We start from the raw sequence: 22,142 nt of genomic DNA on the forward strand, positions 1-22,142 counted from the left end.
TATTCTTTTACTACTGTTTTGAGCAATTTCATTTCCGGAGTACATCCCAAGTGATAGTATTTTTTTAGAGAAAAAATGAAACGAAAGGAAATATTTCGAAAAATGATTAACCATTTACATAAGTAATCCTATCTATGCTTTACGTTTCATGCTGCCACAACTATTTTACTTGCTGATTGTCGGTAAAAAATTAATTCAATATATTCCTTTAAAGTTTTCCGGAATCGACTTCCAAATGCAAAATAGATGAGAAAATTGCAAGATGAATTAAGAACTACTATCAAATTTGATAAATCGATCAGATATGCATTTATATAGCCAAATATTAATTCCAAGAAATTTACAGTTAATGGCTGGAAAAAACGGATAATTAAAAAAAAAAAAAAACATTTCAGACATTTCAAATTACACGTACCAATTGATTAGATAGTAATCATATCATATCATTATTTTTTATCAAAAGAAATTAAATGAGTGCGCAAAAAAATTTAACTCACTAACCTTATGGGAAAAGAAAAAACTATTCATGTTGAATTATTATATCCAAAAATTTTCTGTTTCATTCGCTCATTTTAACAAATTTTTTTAGGCAGGACAAATTTAATAAATATTATTTTAATTTTCTTGAAATAAAGCTTACCAAAATATTACATGTAATAAAAAGGCAAACGACAACAACAAGTGTAATAATATCCGAATCACCGGAAACCGGTAACGTATTCCGTAATGCAATAATTATTGCCGAATTAAGCGCAATAAGTATCAAAACTGGACCAACAGCCATTACTGCCGTATACATCCAAGCATAATATACTGTTAAATATAACTGCAACTTTCTTTTCTTTTCTCCTATTCAGTTTTCTAATTTCAATATCTTTTTTTATCAAAATAATAGCGAAAAAAATAATTTTCCGTTTCTCTCCCTCTTTCTCTGTCACCTCCTTTAATTTAAAATAAATAAAATGAAATAAGTTAAAATAAGAATTAGTAACGAATGAGTTAATTAAATTGAAATTAACATCAATTAACTCGTTCTATCACACCTATCAAGGTTGCGTTTTTCTTCTCTTTGTTGCCTCAAAAAAAAGAAAAAAGCCTAGCTGTGTACCTGACTTTGCCGTAGATCAGTTGGACATACATCAATACTTTTCTCAAAATATACAATATTCCAACAAGTTATAACATTAATTTCAAACATGTGCGGACTATTGTAAAGCATAGCCAACATAGAAATCATTCCAACCATCTGAAAAAAAAAGAACTTTCCTAATTTTCAATTTCAATTTTTGATGCTGTTTGTTTTCTTTTAGTGCTAACTTTTAATCATAATTAGTGAATTACTAGTTAGATTGGACTAAAGAAAAATAAATTCTTAAAATGCTGCTAAGAAGTAAGAGCTAAGATAAAAGCTTGGTCAGAATTACTTCACTTTACTAATAAGTAACAATCAGTCTAACCTTAATAGCAGTTGTTGCGCTACAAAACCGTCGTTTGCAATTAGGATTCGAATAAATTAAGAGAAAGCAATCAATGGCTGATGTGACGGTCAAAAATACCGACAAAGACTGGGCAGTGAGACCGAGCGGAAATGCTATCGGTGTAAGCATTGCAAAAATTTTTGATAATAGCAATGATTTGTAGCGTAAATTTTCGATAAAAAATAAAAAAAATGCGGTAAGTATGATAATTATATCAGATATTGCTAATGCACATAAATAAATATTCATCGAGCTAAATTAATCAAATTGAAAAGTGGGACTGATTTAAGTCATCAAAGGAAATGAATAAAAATTAAATTAATGAATAGAAAATTATGTCATAAATGTTAGTCAGTATCATTAATTATTTGATTTATTGATCAGATAAGAATATTTCGAAGTCAAAATAAGCTAAATAAATCGTTTGACTTATTGCATTTAAGGATGTAATGGGTCCATAATAACAAATAATATTACTGTATTCATTCCTTCATTTATTGATTATAATCATTCAAATTCCAACTTTCATTTTGCTTTAACAAATTTCACCATTTACAACAATTCTTATAAATTTTGAATTATAGGCAAAGAGAAAAGTAAATATTTGTATTTATTTATTCTTTGAAAAATAAAACAAACCTGCGCATAGATTTCCGACTATAAATGAAAGCTGAAATGCCATTCCCGCATAAACCAAATAACCCAATTACTGGTAAGAGTATCCTAATAACCATCTAAAAAATATACAAGGAAAGAAATGAAAAGAAATCAAAACATTTTTTAAATGATGTGAAATGAAATTTTGTTCAGTGTTATCAAGTTTTTTAAATAACTTTCTTATACGTGTATTTAATCATACATATTCATTTGATCATATGCTCTGAACAATAAAATTATAAATTCCGTTTTTGGAACTTATAAAAAAAAAAACTATGAAGCAATAGAACGAATTACTTATAATTTGAATTTCTTTTTGACCTTAAGTTATTGTCAATTTATATTATCAGATTGTGTTAGCTACAAATATCAAAGCAATAACTTTAAAAACAAATTTACTTTAATCTCAATATAACTGGTTCATATAATTACTTAGACTGATCACAATGAATTATTTTTCAATATTAGCCATAAATCAAAATTCTAAATTTTTTCATTACTACAAAAAAATGCTGTTTATGTGGTTGATAATTTTATCTTTTTTATGTTAACAATTATATTAATCAACTCATTCATATATTCCATAATCACTTGAAATGTGAAATAAATTCTCAATTATTATTTACCAATTTGTTAGCAGAAATCATACCATATTATATAGTTCATAGTTGTTGCTTGATTCAAGTGTTATGTTAAAATGATAACAGTATCCACAAACTGGCAAACCATAACAGTAACCGTCATTTATTGTTGTATTGGTACAAATGGAATGATTAATTGAATCCATCTATTAGTCCATCAATAAATTTATTAAAATAAGTTGTTTTAAATTATCCTAAAAATAAATTTATTCCAAATTTTATTAGAACTTCAAAAAACAATAACAAGAATTTGTGCAATTGTACATTGTATTTCTATTTCGTTAGTATTTAACCGGTAGTGTAAAATATTACACTCATTTTAATTCAAAAAATTTATCTCCCATAATCTAATGCATATCAATTAGTATAATTAATATGTCTTAAATTAACATCTTGGTGTAATATAATGTATAACAAAACTGATTTCATAATGCTAAAATTTTAAAGCTGATTAAAAGCAATAGAATATAAAACGGAATGGAATATTATCAATAACGGTAACATTTGGATATCACATTTATTGATTACATGCAGTGATTAGCATTCGATAAATTATTCAAGCAAAAATGTCAATTATTGCGTTTTAGTACAGTAGCATTATACAGTAGATACAAGATACAATACCGTGTGTTGCAATTTAGATCCATCCTAAGGATAAACATGTTTCATGTTAGATATTTTTTTTCTATTATACATTTTTATAGGCTGATAGTAGAAATTTATAATACTCAAAGTGATAAATATATAATAACATTTAAATTATCATCTTTTAGCTATAACATTAATGAGAAACAAGAAAGAAAGAACAAAATCGGTAGATTTTTTTTATTGTCCTTAACAATATCACATCTTTCTGATAATACCTATTTTCTCATTTTCTCTCTTTTTTTTTTATCCCAATTAATATATTCATACATTTGTTGTTTGATAATTTTGTTAATTTAAGAAGCATAATGATTCCAGAGTGACAGAATTTAATTAAATTTTTTTTTTTTTTTTTAAATAAACATTAATATGAACTTTCAGATCTATTTAAGGATTTAGGCAATTCATCGAGTAAAAATATAAAATAAAAATATCAAAAAATATGGTGGCAGCATAGTTATTAAAGGAAATGAATGTGGTATTTGTCATTTTGCACTACTTCAATAAATTCCTGTTATGCTCAATTATTCTTTTTCTATATATTATTTGTCAACAAATGAAGGCGAAAAAAACGAAATAAGCATGGTAAATAAGAAATCATAATATTTGATTATAACTGTTAAATGCTTTTTTTTGGTTTGAAATATTTTAATACTTAGTATGAATGTCAACTGATACTGCTATAACACTCTAAAAAATGTTAAAATTTTACTTTTCTAAAAAAAAATTAATTAAACAAATATAATTTTGTAAACAGTTTTGAATGAAAATCAATATAGCTTATGGAAACATGCAATATCCACAGCAACAATAGCATTTTAAACCAAGTTAAAATTAAACCAACAAAATTTTTTGGTAACACATGTTCAAGAAAGAAAACAAATAAAAATTGAAAATGAAGAAAATACATCACAGTTGTATCATGACAATTAATTGGATGAATAAAAATAATATTACCAAAAAAAGATTTCTGTCTACGAATTTAATAAATTTGTCGATGAGCACTCATGTTGTGATGATAGAACAAAATTAATTTTTCCCTTTTTAATAATCGTCTTATATTTAACGCAAGATATGTTTTTTTCCTTTTTTCTTCAATACGTATTTTTATAATGAATGATTAAAAAATTACGGAACGTTTTCGTCTTTTTTTTACATAGATACCTCTAAAAAATTTTAAATGAAAGCATGAATAATTAATGCTGAAATAATTCATTGGATTATTTAAATTAAGCAAAAATTAACAAATTGAAATGGACAAGTAAAGCATTTATGCTATTAAATAACTAGTTTTGAAATACATATGTTAAGTTGTGGTTTTGAGTTTAATTCTGAGGCAAATGAAACATTTGATTTTAAAATTCAACAGGATTAGCTAAGCATTAAATGTGATCTAGCCAAAAAAAAAAAAAAAAAGAAGAAAAATTAAAAAATTGATGAGAATAAGAAATGAAAATGAAGAATTAATTCAACAACATACTGTAAAAGGAAAAAAAAAGAGTCTATTTTGTTCACTAAAACAAAGCCATGTGAGGAAATAAGCTTGGAATGAATACTTGGCCAAGATCTGTCACATCGAAATACCATCAGAACCATCGAAGTGTCATTGAAGCGTATTTAGGCTTTGATGAATAGTCAAGTGAATTAGTTAGCAATTGAAGCTATTAAAGAATGTAGCAAAAGAAAACGAAATAAACGAAACATTTGGTGTGATATATACAAATCAATTGTGACTGATTGATATTTGATTAATTAAGGAATAAATGTATGAATTATTGCGGTTATTTTATTAATTGCATGATGATGATGATGCTGATAATAATAATAATTATAATAATAATCAATTGCATTTAATAACAGAAAAAAAAAGAAATAAATTATAAATTATAAATAATATAAATTTTCAATTTTCGGTGCTTCATAAGGCTGCAAAATTTTGAAAACTTTATACTTCTATGATGAATTATGATGAGTCAACTGATGACTATGCCTTATAAACATTTATTCTAATAGCATTTGTTATCAGATCATTGCACATTATGCGCAAAATTGCAAAATTTTACCTACGTTAATTGCGCCAATATAATTGCATTTTTTTTGGCTTAATCATTAATTAAATTAATATTGCGCTATGTGGAACCAAAAATAAATAGCAAAAATCGGTGAAAATATTTGAAATGCTGAAATTTAAATCAATAATGTTGAAAATACACCATTTAATTTTATAAAAAAACCTAATAACAACTTTAATGACGAAAAAAAAGTTCATTAATTTGATAAAAGTAAAAGAGATTGTTAAGGACTGAAAGAGAGAATATTAGGAATTTAAATACTTAAAGATTAAATTGAAACAATTCATTTGCTCCTGTGTTTACACCACCGAATAAGGTGAAATCTTTTATTTTTTAAGGAAAAAAAAAGTTGTATTAATGTTCATTGATATTAACCAACGCAGAAAGTGGAACTTTTATTTAGTTAAAAAAGTAAGCACTGCACAGAATTCTCTTTCTTCGGTATCATGAATACGGTATTGTATCCAGCATTGTGCTTATTTGTCAGTTAATCCGGAATATCCTTTCTACAATAATTACCTTCAAATATTATATGAATTCCACTGCTAATGATTAGAGAAAAATAGTTAAAAAAATTCGAAATATAATGCTAATTTTAACCACAAGTTTTTTATCTGAACGAATTCGCAAATATTTATTTCTGAAAAAATTTTTAAAAATTTTTGAAAGGATAGAATTTAAGAAAAAGAAAAAATTCAGTTTTATTAAACTAACACATTCGTAATATTTTTACTAGAATTTTATGCAATTTCTATTTTTTTCTTTTCTTTTGAAGGAATTTTTTATTGTTCGACTTTTCCTTTCAAAGCAAATTTTAATTCATAAATCAAAACATTCATGTTTGCCCACTTATAAGATATTTTATTTTTCCTACTTTTGCAATTATGACAACTAATAACAACATAGTAAAATATTATTGCGGCGCAACTCTTTAAGTATTGTTTATATCCATTTGGTTGTGTTTGTACTACGGAATTTGAATTTAAAAAATTATGGTGAATAACTTTTAAGTGATATTTTTGATAAAATGAAAAGCCATCCTAGCTTTTTTTACCTTTTTTATTTTGAAGTTTATTTTTTATTAAACTTACACATTCGTAAAATCTCTTAAAACTTTAAAAAGACAAAATTAAAATGAAAAACGAAAAGCGAAGTTTTGTTCAAAATTTCATGGATGGTAAGTTATCATTACAAAAAAAGCCGTAACATAAAGATTTTTCTATTTTTGGAGAGAGAATAAGGAAATGGTGTTTTGTCAATTCCGGAATTTCAAACTTTTTCTATTTCAGAGAAACGGTTAACTAACAATTGCGCAAACCAAAATTAGTTTGCTAGAATTGATTTTACTTTGCTCTATTGGTGCTATATGAATGGCGTCAACGAATGAGATGAGAAATCATTACGAACTTCAAAATTTATCAAATATTTTATTAAACTAAATGATGCAAATAAGTAAGTTAAAAGGATGTAATTCCAATCGTTTTTAGAAAATATTTAACAACAAGAAGCATATAGAAAATCTTTGAAATCTCTTGGAATTCCCTAAATTTATTCAATAATTTCATATAAATGCATCTGCCGGTATTTAACAAAATCTGATATTCAATCACTTATCCAGTCATCCATATATACTTCTAATGTAAATATACATTTACTGTAGCATATGTATATGATTCGCTGGTAATTGAAAAATTTGATCATTAAAAATAATAAATGGAATTAAGAATTTAATTTTAAAAAATTTTATGCAATGTGTACGTAACAAAAAATGTAATGAAAATTGCATAGGGTAAAGAAATAAGAAAGTGATAAGAAAAAATAAAAAAGTAGATAGGAATGAATGAATGAGTGGTTGATTGACATTCATCTGAGGAGTTGGTAATTGGATTTAGGATTATGAAGTCATGAACGATCTTAAATAAAAAATCTTAAGTAATAAATAAATTATGCATAATATCTCTTCACAGTGTTTATCGTGTCATTCTAACTTTGAAATTATATTTTGTTGCAACTTCTAAATTATTTTCGGCACACATAGGAAATCAAATATTTGATATCATATTTTGCCAAAAATATAAAATAAATTTCGAATAATTCATCAAAATCGCTGTGATTATATCATGCACTAAAAATTCAATTACAATTGCAACAAATACACATCCATCTTTTTTTCTTTTTTTTTTTTTTTTTTTTTTTTTTTTTGCATCTTTGATAAGCGTAGTAAACTCATTGAATTATAAAACAGTATTAGTAAAATAATTAATTCTACTGATTAAATAATTTCCTTAATGAGTAATTAAAATTTTTTTATAGTAGGATGAGACATCCATTGAAAACGACCATTTGCTCATTGTTATTGAATGAATTTCTTTAATTATTTGAGTTAGTCAACGCAATTTGTTTATTTATTTTCAACATTCTTTCATATATAATAAAATTTTTATAAATTAAAAAAAGCCGAAAAAATGAAACAAGATGTAACTTTAAAAGTTGAATTTTATGATGAATGAATAAGAAATAACAATAAGTAAAAAGTATTAAAGCGATAATTTCCAGTACTGCCACATTTCGTTGTGATATATAACATATTTCAAATTGTTGATGCATTGTTATTTAGAATTTTAGACTAGAATTTATCAAATTATATAAATATTATTTTACAAAAATGAAATCTCCAATGCAAAATGTGAATATATACAAATAGAAAAAGATAATTTATTTAAAAAAGATAATCCATTCCTGTCAGAATTTTTAAATTTCTAATTAACAAATTCCGATGCATTTCGAATAAATAGAAAAAAAATGACTTCAAAGCTTATTAGTTTCGGTGGTTGAATATTTGAAACTTAGTTGAATTATAAGTGGAATCATAGCTATAATAGTTAATTAGATTCGTAGCGCTAACAATTATTTCACAGCACAAATATTATTTGGTTGTTAAAGTTCATATTGATAATTGCGATTATTGACAATACAATTAGATGTACTAAGAGGATGAAAATAATTCAAATAAAGGATAAACTTTTTTTAAATTTTTTATGAATGTATATATTTCAAGTCTGAAACATTTGTAATATGTCGTCTGTTAACTGATGTCATCTGATAAAAATATAGACTGCTAAAAGAACATGCTAATCAATTAAACAATTAATTAGGCATTAAAAGATTATGATTTATTAGCTAGCAATTTTGCTTTGTTTTTTGCTGTTTTTTCCACTAATATTAATGGATGCCATCCATTTGGTCTTAATCAATCAAATAATGATAATAGCATTTACAATAACAAAACAATATTTTAAGATATCGAAATTGGCATTATCCTTACTTTTATTTATCATATATGATTAGCAAAAAAAAGTTTTCAGAAAAATTGAAATTTTTTTAGATTAAACGAAAATTTCAATAAATTTTCTAAGTAATGGGATTTTTATGACATAAACATAATTTAAAAATTCAAAAATCATCCAAACCAAATGGATTATAAAAAAAGAAGAAAAGAAGAAAAACAGAAATAAATACGAATGGCATTTTAGATAAAGAAAATTTAAAACTTCTAAATGGGAGTAGAAGTTTCGGTTTCTCATTTTGTGAGACGATCCTAAACAAAAAAAAAAGAAAAAAAATTAAAAAAAAAAAGATGAATGAAGCAATAAAGTAGCAGCAGTAATTGAAAATGAAGAAGGAAAGAAACAGCATACTTCATATATATCATTGCTATCGGTCTAATATTCATCGTGGAATATTGCAGGTTTAATTAGGGATTCTCAAATTTCGGATTGAAAAATGATAAAAAAAATTTAGAAATCCACAGGAATAAAGTGCTATTATTATTTGTCAAAAATAAAATGAGAAAGAAAATATAAAAACAATTTTGTCTTTTGAAACAGATCTAAAAAGAGGAATAAAAAGAAAAAGGATTAGAAGAAAGATAAAAAGCAAAAAACCAACTATCACTGTATTTTTTAAATTATTTTTATGAGTAAAAGTAATTTCATTCTACCATTCCTCCTGCCTACTACTATCATCACTGATAAAAAGAAGTAATAGGCCTTTTTTTTCTTTTTTTTACATTTAAGAGAGAAAAAAAGAGAGATTAAAGAAAAAAAAATCGTTAGCTAAGTTGAAAAATACTATCGTTGAAACAATAAATTAACATTCGCTTATTTGGTAAAAATGTTTAGAAATAAATGAATGAAATTTGTTTGCTTCATTTTATTTTTACTTTGAAAACAAAAAAGAATAATTGTGCATTAGCATATATAATTTTAAACTGATTTCTAATTATAAGTTATTGTATCATTCGTTTAATTATTGGAATTGATATTCAATATCAAATGTGAATTGTTATAATTTTTTAATTTGTTTAGTGATATTAAAATCACTTTTTTTTCATACTATATAACTAATTTTTTATGATTAATTTCAAAAAAAAAAGGATTGTTGGAATATGATAGATAAAAGCATTTCCTAATATTCATTATGATTACAAAAAGATAGAAAAACAAATATCTTGCTTAATAAAGATCACTTTAAGTCAAATCAAACAAAATCAAACTAAAACTTTAAATCAAACATAAAGTCAAAAAATGATCAATGAACTTTTTTTTTGAATTACAATAAATATTCCTTTAAAATAATTCGTCATAGAATAGCAATGGAAAATTTAATAGTAATTAGGTTCCTCATGAAGAAATAATGTTAAGATGAATTCTAAACATAGTAAACTATTCATTCTTATATATAAAATGAAAAGGAATGAATAAATGATTTAAATTAAATAAATCGATTAGATCACTCATACTAAGAGAAAATAAATGAAGCAAATATATATGCAAGGAAAGGAATAATAAAAAAATAAAAAAGAAATTTATATACAAAAATCACATATTGCTTCTACTTTTTTCTTGCAAACATAAAATAATAAAAGCATAAAAATGCTAATATTTAAATCACTGAGGATCAATTTACAATTTACCTGATATTTTATGGGTTACCAATTCTATAAACTCATCAAATCTGTTAAATGTATAGTTAACGTGCTTCCAACCAGTGTTCACCAGGAAAAATTAAATTACGACAGTTTGCTGGAAGCACACAACAATAAAGGATTACTTATCAGGGGATTTATTTTGAGATTTTTTCATTCTCACTCTCTCTGTTACTAAATCACCTGATGCATTTTGTATCTAATCATTGATTCAATCATCTTTTTTCATTCATCATCATCAAATAATCTTTTTAACAAACAAACAAAAATTATTTGATAATTTCTTTAAATTCTTAATAAAAAAAAAAGCCTGTAGAAGATGTCAAACATATAGTTTTGCACAGATTTCAATCACTCTATCAAATTTCATTGAAAAAAGCGATGAAATGAAAAGCAAGTAGAATTTGCATAAATTTAATCATATTATTCAGATGGAAAAGAAAAGCCATAAAAAGCCTACAGCAAATGAGGAGAAAAAAAAAACAAAACATCATACTTTTTTTAATGAAGGATTTTGGGGATAACAAATTTCATTATATTAAAACTTCAGTTTTGGTTAAAGTGTTTAAAGTTTAAACTCGAAAGTTTTTTTCCTAAAATCTTTTATAAGAAAAATAATCCAGTCAAGTTTCAGCGGAATAAAAACTGCTTGTCACAATTCAACATTCAACTTTTTGACATTTTATAAAGATGTCAAAACAATTGAATGTTAAATAGTTTCATAAAATGCAATATTTTATCAGGCTCCTTACAACTTATATTCACAAATTTATCGCACGTAGGATTTATATGTACATTAATTTCAGAGGATGCACTGATGGAATATAATAATCAATTACAAGTAAATTACATTTGGCATGTACAATAGATTAATTTGACGAAAAGCAATTCTGCAATATCACGTTTCACAGGAATAAAACACAGGAATTTTAAAGAAAAATAATTTCACAGAAATTATTAGTAACCAATTTTTCAAAGCACAAAATTCCTTTGTTAGGTAACTTATACCATACTGGAGCAAAGTAATTTTGAAACAATAAATGCATGCTAAAATTCACATATGCTATCACATCCGAAATTCCAAATTCTACGTACAAAGTAAAGAATCTTAAGCGAAATCAATAGACTTCAAATACATTAGCAAGAATCAGTTAAAACCGGCAGTACCATCGCTGTCAATATCACTTAAAAATTGTGCACATTCCTCACTACTCAATGTTGAAATTAAATCAACCGCTTGCTCTGCAAGACGTCGATTAGCTGCTTGCCGTAATCGTAACATATATTGCCGTATTTGATCCGGAGTACTACGACTGAAATACGTTTCTAATTTCTCAATTGCAACATTTCGATCCAGTGAATTCGGCAACGTTTGTGATGTAACCGTGTTTGCCAATAAGCCTATGATATATTTACTAAATTTCTTCGCAAAAAAAAGTAATCCAGTATTCCTGAATTTAGTTCGTTCATGCAGGATATGAGTGTTAATATTTTGAATATTCAAAAAGGAAAGAATATTGGCTCAACGCTACGAAGGATGCTTTCAAGGAGCCTTCTTGCAACTATGAAATAGCATATATCAAAATATATCGAAAAGGTAAAAAAAAAAACTTAAGACTTAGACATTCAACAGTCAATTAAATGCTTTCTTTTTGATCATATATAAAATGAAAAATTAAATTATCAAACAATCCATACTGCAATCTTGTTCTCTAGGATAAGAAGTTAATCAGTGTAGATAAGAATAAGAGTCAGCAAGCTACTTGTAAATCTCAAACAATCTTGATTGTCAAAAAATCAAGCCTGAGATAACAGGTACAAAAGGAAAGCTAAATTACTGAAAAAAGTAGATAATGACATAGTATTCATCAAAAGTTTTTCTTATTCTAATTCATATAATTCTAAAATTATACTGAAAAATAGAAGTTTGCAAAAACTTACCTGATTCTAAATTGGAACTGCTTGGAAAATGCAATTCCTCAGTGCTAATAATTGTAGTGCTAACACCATTTGGACTTCCCATCGCTGTAAGTGTCCCTATTGGTGTTTCCGGCTCAATTTTCATTTCCAAATTTTGCTTCTCATTATGAGGAAGATTTGCAGCTGGATTCAGGAAAACTTGTTTCAAATAATCTGTATAGCTACTGGATTCATCAGGTGATTCAAATTCCTGAATTGAAAAAAGAAATCAAATTACTTGAAAATACATATACGTCAAATGTTAAAGCACTAAAAGGGAAAAAAAGAATAGAAAGAAATGAATTAAAAAACTAACACTTTTTGGTACTTTCAATCGTTCCTCACTACCATTTGAAGTTTTGGAGATTTCCAACAAACGTTTAAGTTTATTCGGTGCTGCCGGACCAGCTGCTTGTTGATCTAAACGAGAGTGTAACATAAGTTGTCAATGGATGACCTAATGTATATTTAAGTATATTCACCTCACTTTTTACTAATTTATCAGAAGAAACTTTCATTATGATATTTCAAATTTGTTGCACTTTTAATTAACAGAATCTTAAATTGAATCTCAGCGTGTGTTCTTGGAAAATATAAATACAGGATAAGAAATGATGAAGAAATTGTTTTCTCCTCAACTATTCATAATTTATCGACTTGCTACGACTACTCACTCCACAGCAGTAAACTAAGCTTTAATCATTTATTTTCGGAATCGTAAATAAGTATGCATGACAATCAAAACATCTTGTTCATAAAATTCTATTTTGAGATATTTTGAATAAAAAAGAGCTGCAATCAAACACTGCCTTACAAAAGAATGGAAATATATATTTATAAATAAATGCGTTTAGAATATAAGTAAAGCGAAGAAAGTTCCAAATTATATGTTTCAACATGTTAGCAAAATCACTTAATTCATCATATCTAAGCTAGACAAACCTATAACTAACTGAACTATTCCAGATCAATTCACCGTAAGATCATATTTCAGCATTTCAAAGATTTCCATTTAGCTATTCCTTTAAGTAAATGCTAGCAAAACTCTCAGCAGACATTTTTATTTAATAAAAAGGAACAAAAGTGAAAAGGTAGAAGACTAAATTAAATTAACCCATTTTTTGAGCCTTTGATGAAACAACACCTTTCTTACGTCGTAAAAACCATTCCACACTTGGCATACTACCTTTCCATTGACGCTCGCTACGTACATCACTTATTAACTTTGCAAGTCGAATGCATTGCTCTTCACGATGAGCACATTCACTGCAATGTAAACAATCAGTCAGAGTTGCAAAATAACATCATTCCTCTGAAACTGTCCTAATTATATATAACTTATAACAAAATTGGAAAACATAATTCCAAACTAACCAAAAAAACCTATTATTATTAGCTTAGTAAAATGTAGTTCTATTTTCAAGCGTTACTTCTTTTACTCTAAATCTAAACTGTTCAATTAAACGACATTTTCAGCATGCAGTTGTTTCCCAGTACAAAATCTGGCCTCAAATCCGAGAAAAAAAAAAATTGAACAAAAAAAAAAAAAGAAAAAAAAAAGAAATGAATCAATCAAACGAAAAAACCAAACATTTCAAGTTCATCTTTTCTTATTAAAAAAAAAAGAAACTTGAAAGATTTACAACTAACCGAAAAATTTCTGACAAACGTTGCGCTTCATTACGATATATGAAATTAGCCCGAGCAATTCGCTGTCGATGTCGAGCTGCTTCCGATAAACGTTTGACCAAATCGATGACAATTCGTTGATCAGTTCGAAGTTCGCTGGGAATTAACGATATGAAATCAAGTTGTGTGATATGTTCCGGTACTGATTCCGTAATGTGTAACGAATTAACAGCTTTCCGACGATACATATCATTCAGTTTCCCTCGTGAATTGTAGACTTCACCAAATACTTTACTTATTGCAGCTGAAAAAACTTCAATTTTAATGACTGAAAATAGGAATAATTCAAATGAAATGGCTATTAAAATAAAATTTTATCTTACAGATAGATATCATACATAAATGTTCCTTTCAACAATAAAATTAGTTATTATCAAAATTCGTATATTAATGACAGTATAATTTTACATTATAATCTAGAATTATTTATAATAATTTCCTCACATCATTCCCATATATCGAGCCAATAATGACAAAAAAAAAAAAACTATTAATCCATTATTCAAAATGTTTCATTCTCTTTCCTTTTCATAATTCGTTCAGGCTGATAATATAGAGTATAAAAATTGAACTGAATTAATTCATAAATGACATATTCAGTAATTCAGTTTTACTGATGTAGATTTATACAAATGAAGAAAACTAAACTATGATAAGAAAAATAAAACACACGATTAATGCGACGTTGCCGTGTCACTGTTACTTTTTGGGACGATGTTTTCGATTTTAACAAAACATCTAAAATTTCAAGCATCATTTAAAAAAAAATGTGTATAAATAAGGAATACAAAATATACAACACCTTTTTGTCTTCTAAAGATGAAAAATGATAAGGCTAGGAAAAGAGATATCAATCATATGTTTATCACAATAAAAAAATCGTTGATATCATTAAGCATTTATTATTGGATGAGTTAGTAGAAGGAATAAATTTAATTTTGTAAAAAAAGTGAATAAATTTAACTTTTTTTTTAAGATAAAATTCGGGATAAAAAAAAGTAACAAGTATTAGTTATCATGGTATTATATTAAAAATATATCAGAGTGAATAATAAATAAATTATTCAAATATTAGTAAACTAATGAAATATATTGAAATTTCAAGAATTTTAATCACAAAATATAATTAAGTAAGCATAGAAGTAACCTGAGAAATCACTGCTTTCTTCATCGACAAGAGACATATCTAGGCTGTTATCAATTAAAAATAACTCTTCACCCTCGGCCATTAACAAAATTCTCCTGCAATATCTTTCTTTTTTCTTCTTCTTTTCGGCAGTTTTTTTTTTTTTTTTTTTTAAATGACGTAGCTCCGCTATAGTAGATCGATTAAAAAGATAACATTTTTGACGTATCATTCGGCGGATAGATACTGTTTGCATTTATTTTGTACCGACATATTCCATCTGCAAACTTTTCTTTTATTCATTTCATATTTTTTTTTTTTTAATGAACAAATTATAGATTTCATCGTTTTGTTCGGAAAAATGCCATAATACCCGTCGAATGATATGAAATGTTCGAAAAAAAAGTAGCAAAATTAGTTACTGAAGAAGTTAAAGAGTAGAAAAAAAAGTATAAACATACATTACAAATATCACATCTGATTGATTGCTTAACTGATATTACTTTTCAAAATATCTCAAATATTCCAGAAGTATTTGAAATATTAATACCATAACTAATTAATTAACTAATTTTTCCTATTATCCTATCATTATTTATTTATTTATATTATTCATCTTCACTTCGTCTCTTTATCCACTAACTAAAAAACCCCATTTCGTTTGTAAATATACTATGTATGAAATGGAATTTAAACTGAAATTTAATTAATTAACAATCGCAGTAAGCGGTAGTCATAGTAATAGCAGTAGCAGTAGCAGTAGCAGTAGCAATAGTGTTGGTTGGTAGTATTGAAAAGAGAAATATGAACAGATGTGTTGTTGTGCTGTGGTTCCTCCATCTGGTAATAATGTGCGGTGCCTCTCTGCTCACCCCTACTATTACCGCCATCTTATCTATTCTTTCCACTTATCTATTCGGTTCTCTATCAACCTAAGCTACCATCACATAACCACCTCCCACCTATCATTAGGGTACCAATCGATTGGTACGTCTGTGTGAGTGTGCACGGATAGGTGCACACCCCTTGCCTATCCGGTAGTCCATGGTGTACGCTATCACAGCGACCCACCATCACCACTACCACCGACATGTCTGTCCGTCTACCCAAATCTACGTGCCTGCATATGTACGTGCGTATATGTGTATGTATACATATATGCGTCGGTAGCTTCGGGGTGTTATTTGTTTCTGTCTATGCGCACCACATTATTGTGTCCCCTTGCAATGGTGCACCAAGGATACACTACATAGGGTGCCAATGTTATGGAAAGAGAGAGGGAGAGGGAGTGGCAAACAGAGAGGAAGAGTGTAAAGGAAGTGAAAGATTCTAAGGGTTAATTATGGAACAGAAACTGTCATCAATAACAAAAAAGAAAAGAAATCTCTTCAACACTGGTACTAATAATAAATTAGTAAATAATAATTTTCTTTTCTACCAGCTATTAATTAACCACTAATTGGTTAATATGAAAGGAAAGAAATTCAATTAAATTTTGATTTGTGCATTAAAAAAGAGGAAATGAAGCAAAAAAAAGAGCCAGAAATGAAGTAAAGAAAAATAGAAATGAAAAAGTCGTCAATAAATAATTTGATTTATATGCATTGTATTGTAATTTAATTATCATAATGGAAAAATATTCCTTTTTTTTTTATTTTTTTTAAATTGAAAATTTATCATTCTTTCTTCGCAGTTTAATAGAATTAGTAATAGTATACGGTTGTTTCTTATTAATTTCATTCTACTGGGACATGTCATATATTATCGTTTCACCAGCACTTATACAGGCGTATTTTTTATATTGGTTCTTTTTTTATCACCAAATTTAATTGTCATATCACTATCATATCATATCATATCAATTAAATATCAACTATGTTTTTTTTATATTCAATGGAAAATGACTTATTTTTTCATATTATTTCAGAAAAGAATTTTTTTCTTTGTCATCATCTCCTCACCTCTTCCTTTCTCCTCTCTCGTCTTAATTTTTCTCTCCAATTCATTTGGCTTTTTTAATTCCATAGAATTAATTTGATTAATAGAAGAAATATAATATAATGTTATATTTCAGGTACCATGCACAGGTGGATTTACCAATCATACATTGGAATGTGTTGGTACTGACCGTTTATGCTTCAGAGTTAGGTTGAAGAAGAAATATTTCGAATTATATCGAGTAAATTAAAACAAACAAAAAAAAAAAAAAGATTAATTACTGACTTAAAAAGATTTCAAAAATATGTTAGCAAGCTTATTTTTATCTTTTTTACTGATCCGTATGATCATCCTTTTCCGTTTTTTTTTTTCCTTTTTTTTTTGGTTTGTGAAGAAAAAATTATTGGATTGTTTTCAGTAAACATAAACATAAAAAAACTTCAATTAATAATCAAAAAAAAAAAAAAAAAAAGAAAATGCATAGAATAAAACCTAATTGATAGCAAAATAAGTAAGATTTAATTACCGACAGTAAATTAATTTTAATAAAAAAATCTAATAGCATTAAAATCTAATTAAAATAAAATAAAGTCTAATTATTAACAAAATAAGTAGGATATTAATTATCAATAACAAACTAACGCAGGTCAATCCACCAATGGGTTTCCTTCGACCGGGACAGAAAAAACAAATTGTTATTGAACGTCGGGTATGAAATAATGGCATGAAAATTTGCATATTTTGAAAAAAAAAAAAACTTTTGTAATATTATTGATTCTAAATTTACAGCCACAAATTTTGAATAAATTTGAAATGAACTCTTAGTTTTAAATTTTAAGTGATTCCGAATTATTTCCCTTTTTCTTTTCTTTATTACTAAAAGGAAATACTATTTTTCGCTTTTTTAAAACAAATTTATTCACTGAAAAGTTTCATTACTTTTTTGTGTAAGCCTTACATCTCGAAACATATGCTTAATGATATAACCTTTTCATTTCTTTCCCTCTTTCTCTTCTTTCTCTTTCTCTCTCTCCTAAATGTAAAATACTTATATACGTGTATGTTTCAGGCAGGTAAACCTGGTAAAACTTTTTTATTGGTTGAATATATCGCAGCACCAAGTGGTTACGATCCTCGGATGCCATTTGTTGAGGGTGCCGAAGTTGGCCGAGTCAAAATTCGAGTTAGAGGTTTGTTTTTTCTTCTTTTACAGATAATTTAGTACTTAATATATTCAATAAGCAATATGCTACAGAAGTAATAAAATTTTGAATTTCAAACCCTATTATAAACTGAAAACTCAATTTTTACATTACTAATTTATTTGATTATTTGAAATCCTCGCCCAAGTTATACGATTTATTATATCAGTTTGAAAATATATTTGATAATTTCAAAAAGATTTTCAATTTTATAGCGTATAAAGATGAGAAAATAGCTGATACTGTACTACATTTACAAGGTCAAACAGTTACTAAGCATGGACAGAAATTTCGCTCACCGGTAAATTTATTTCCTTGTTAATATTTACTAAAAATCAAAAAATGAAAGAAAAGAAAAGAAAAATGTTATCGAAATTGCATCCTTAATTAATATATAATCATTTTTAAACTTTCTATATTTATTTCTTCTTTACTGATAAAAAAAAAAAAACACACTAATAAAGAAATAAATCAATAACATATCTAATAAGCACAACAAATATTTACTTTAATTATTACAAAAAAAATAAAAAAATAAAATAAATAAATAAATAATAATAGTTGCTCGTTAATAGAATATATTAATTGGTTAGTAACAAAATACGAGCTCTAATTTTTCATTCATTTTTCTTTTAATTTAAATAATAAAAATCTATGCAATTTTTATTCAATTTCATTATTTTCTTCAAAATTTTATGATTATGTGTCACAGAGATAATATTTCAATATATTTTGTCATATTTATTTGCATTGTAGGCAGTGATTGATGATGAAAAGATTGAACGTGAAATTGAAGCATTATGTGCAAAGAACAATATGCCACAGCCAATGTTTGAATTTGATGACCATTTAACAGATATTGATGAAACTGATGCTGAAGGTATTTCATAAAATTCCATTTCCTTTTCATCTAAATAAATTGATTTTTTCCTTTTTTTTCCTTTTCTATCATCAATGCTAACACTGTAAAATGGCTATGTTTTTTTCTTGTCATTTTTAAAAATTTCTTTACATCTCTTCCTGTTATTCTCATTTTAAAGTATTATTTTCTGTTTTTGTTTCAGAAAAGAAAACAGATGATGATAAATTAAGACAATTGCATGCAAAGATTCATTCACCAAGAAAACGATCACCTTCCGAACCAAAGAAAAAAGCAGCAATAACGAAAAATATTGATGATGGTGCCACTAGTACCAGTGGTGGTGGTAGTGGTATTAGTGTTGGTGATAAAAGAGGACTTAGTGATAGCAGTAGTGGTAGAGAGTTAATTGAAAGAATCAAAGGACAAGTAGAAAAATTTTCTGCGGAATTTGAAACAATCAAATTTCTTATCATTGAACAGCAAAGAAAAGTTGATGAAAAGTTGGAAAAAGCAATATCTGATTTGCCATATATAAAATTTACGCTTATTTTACTAATTGCCTTATTTCTCGTCCGTATATCACTTATTTGAATAATTAACCATACTGATTTAATAATTGGTATTTGCATTACATCAATTTCAGTAATTCAATTTAATCCAACAATTCAAAGATTAGCAGTATGTAAAGTTTAATAGATTAAACGAAAAAAAAAAATGATTACTTCATGACTATTACATGTTACTTATATCTGAAAAAAAATTTTATTCATTTAAAGTTAATTGATATATCCTGTGATTTCTGTATAACTTTGTTTATAATCTAATTTTTAAAAATTTTTTTTGCGTTTTCATACTAATATCTTTTGCTATAATTGAAGTGATTTGAATTATGTCGTACCATTTCAATTGTTGTGACATAGTTCAAATCTATTATTTTATTTCAATTTCAAATAAACAAATGATAAGCGATCGATTATTCGGTCTCTTTTTTTCTACTTGAAAATTCAGGAAAATTTTTAATACATTCCTCCAACTAAAAAACATTTTTTTAATAGATGAATGAAATGCTTGAAATAATTCGATATAATATTTTTTAATGTCTTGCAAAAAATACAGAATGTGTAATTTTTCCTAATAAAATTTAAAGCAAAAAATTAGAAATTGAATATAATAGAATGATTGTGATTGTGACATATATATATATATATATATATATATATATATGCATGAAATCAAAAAGAAAAATTGAAATTTATTAATGATAGTAAATTTTATATGTTGCACGTATTGCAAATATAGTTGAAATGAATAATGTAATCTAGCAGTTATCAATTTATTAAATTTTATAACAAATCAAAATTTGTGTCATTAGTAATCTTTATGATACAGCTAATAAATAGCTTTAAAAAAATTTTGTACATTAACATAACAATGTTTTATTTTAAAATCGAAAACATGTAAAAAGAAGAAAGGCATTATTTACAATACAAAAAGTAATAATAATGCAAATAACAAAAAAAAAGGAAAAAATTCATTTCAGATCAATCAATAAAGTGATCAATTTGAAAGGCAAAATAACATTTTTAAAATTTCATCAAAAATTTTTTATTTATCAGAAAATAATTTTTTAATCAAAAATTTAGGAAGCAATAAATTATGCATTCATAAGTCATAGCTATGGCATACTATGGATGATATAAAACTGAAAATGTCGCAAATGGTTAGAGCATATCGAATGAATAGATGAAAAACGAAAAATATTTGGCTTTTAATCTTTATGTCAACATTTTTTGTAAGTGAAAAGCTCTCAAAAAATCACTTCATTGTTTGTTACCTAAAAATTTTGTTTTTTGAAAAATTTTTCATAAATTTTATTAGTTTCATCTAAATAGCTATTGAAGAATTTTTCATAAGTCTTATTAGTTTCATCTAATTAGCTGAACCATTGTTGCTTTCTCACAACAATTTGACCCCGGTTACCTAACAAATGGTCACAGGTATACCCAAAAGATAACTTAAACCTATTTATCCCTAGTCAAATAGTCATAAATATTACCATTAAAACAAAAACATCTAAGAAATTGATACTTTAATTAATAATTAGTTGAGTAATAAGGTGCTTTTTTTAAAGGAGTAATTGCTTGCAATTAAATCACTCCTCGAACAAAAAATTCATAACTGTCTTAGGTATATATTAATCGTTAGTTTAGAGAAAAAAAAATTGAAATTTAAGTAATTTTTAAAGGATATTCAAGAAGAAACAATTTCAAAACGCAATGGGTTTCTTCTTGTATTATTTAATTTTTCAAATGATCGAATTGCAGCAAGTTATGTAATAATTACGAATAATTTACCAATTAAAATAAACAAAAAAAAAAATTAAATGAATGCATTTTTGGTAATTCTCAACAATAAAAAGTAATAATTAATAATTTTATTAATTCTAAAGAGAATAAATGAGTCGAATATATGTTTTGTCCTTATGATCAATTAAAACATTAAAATTTGAAATTACATAATAATGTAATAAACATTATAATTTCAGCATATTTGGACTAAAAAATGATTTTGATCAACTGATTGAGCCAAACAATTCTAAGTGCAATCAACATTCACATTTTTTGCAACTCAAAAGGAATATGGTAATTGCAGATAATAAACAATCAAATATTTGTGGCAAGTGTAATTAATCACTCACGTTACGTACGTTTAAAAAACAAGATACTAATAATATTATTTATATGTCATATCATCAGTGTAATTCATGCAGCTCATCATTCCCGAAATCGGAACTTCTTGAATGTCATTATCGATCATTGCATACTACGGAATGACCGTATCAGTGTAATATATATGGCCGATCACTTAGTCAACGTGATCATCATG

At 26.1% G+C, this 22,142-nt stretch overlaps 3 protein-coding genes across 5 annotated transcripts; 1 reads left to right on the forward strand and 2 right to left on the reverse strand.

Moving 5' to 3' along the window:
• Nucleotides 1-146: 146 nt before the first annotated feature.
• Nucleotides 147-2,922, reverse strand: Bma-frpr-1 (Uncharacterized protein; the record flags this gene model as incomplete). The annotated part of the gene is made up of 6 exons (XM_043074683.1): nucleotides 147-353; nucleotides 641-826; nucleotides 1,109-1,246; nucleotides 1,458-1,731; nucleotides 2,118-2,212; nucleotides 2,785-2,922. 6 exons carry the CDS (start codon nucleotides 2,920-2,922, stop codon nucleotides 147-149), a joined length of 1,038 nt encoding a protein of 345 aa, XP_042930617.1.
• Nucleotides 2,923-11,627: 8,705 nt separating this feature from the next.
• Nucleotides 11,628-15,472, reverse strand: Bm9775 (Uncharacterized protein; the record flags this gene model as incomplete). 2 transcript variants are annotated; one of them, XM_043074684.1, is made up of 8 exons in its annotated part: nucleotides 11,628-11,881; nucleotides 12,422-12,650; nucleotides 12,756-12,859; nucleotides 13,554-13,705; nucleotides 14,090-14,372; nucleotides 14,801-14,866; nucleotides 15,276-15,370; nucleotides 15,471-15,472. In XM_043074684.1, coding segments are annotated over 8 exons (1,185 nt in total). The 2 variants fall into 2 exon arrangements, with proteins under 2 accessions (XP_042930618.1, XP_042930619.1); XM_043074685.1 differs by lacking the exon at nucleotides 15,471-15,472 and having other exon boundaries at nucleotides 15,276-15,357.
• A 1,533-nt stretch (nucleotides 15,473-17,005) lies between these two features.
• Bm9774 (Uncharacterized protein) lies at nucleotides 17,006-19,847 on the forward strand (the record flags this gene model as incomplete). 2 transcript variants are annotated; one of them, XM_001893451.2, is made up of 7 exons in its annotated part: nucleotides 17,006-17,043; nucleotides 17,329-17,374; nucleotides 17,839-17,901; nucleotides 18,262-18,382; nucleotides 18,610-18,695; nucleotides 19,151-19,274; nucleotides 19,459-19,847. In XM_001893451.2, the coding sequence occupies 7 exons, from the start codon at nucleotides 17,006-17,008 to the stop codon at nucleotides 19,845-19,847; spliced, it is 867 nt and encodes a 288-aa protein (XP_001893486.2). The 2 variants fall into 2 exon arrangements, with proteins under 2 accessions (XP_001893486.2, XP_042930620.1); XM_043074686.1 differs by lacking the exon at nucleotides 17,839-17,901 and having other exon boundaries at nucleotides 17,329-17,402; nucleotides 18,266-18,382.
• Between the last annotated feature and the right edge of the window lie 2,295 nt (nucleotides 19,848-22,142).

This window comes from Brugia malayi (genome assembly GCF_000002995.4).
Source record: "Brugia malayi strain FR3 genome assembly, contig: Bm_v4_ChrX_scaffold_001, whole genome shotgun sequence".
In the NCBI taxonomy this organism is placed as follows: Eukaryota; Metazoa; Nematoda; class Chromadorea; order Rhabditida; family Onchocercidae; genus Brugia; species Brugia malayi.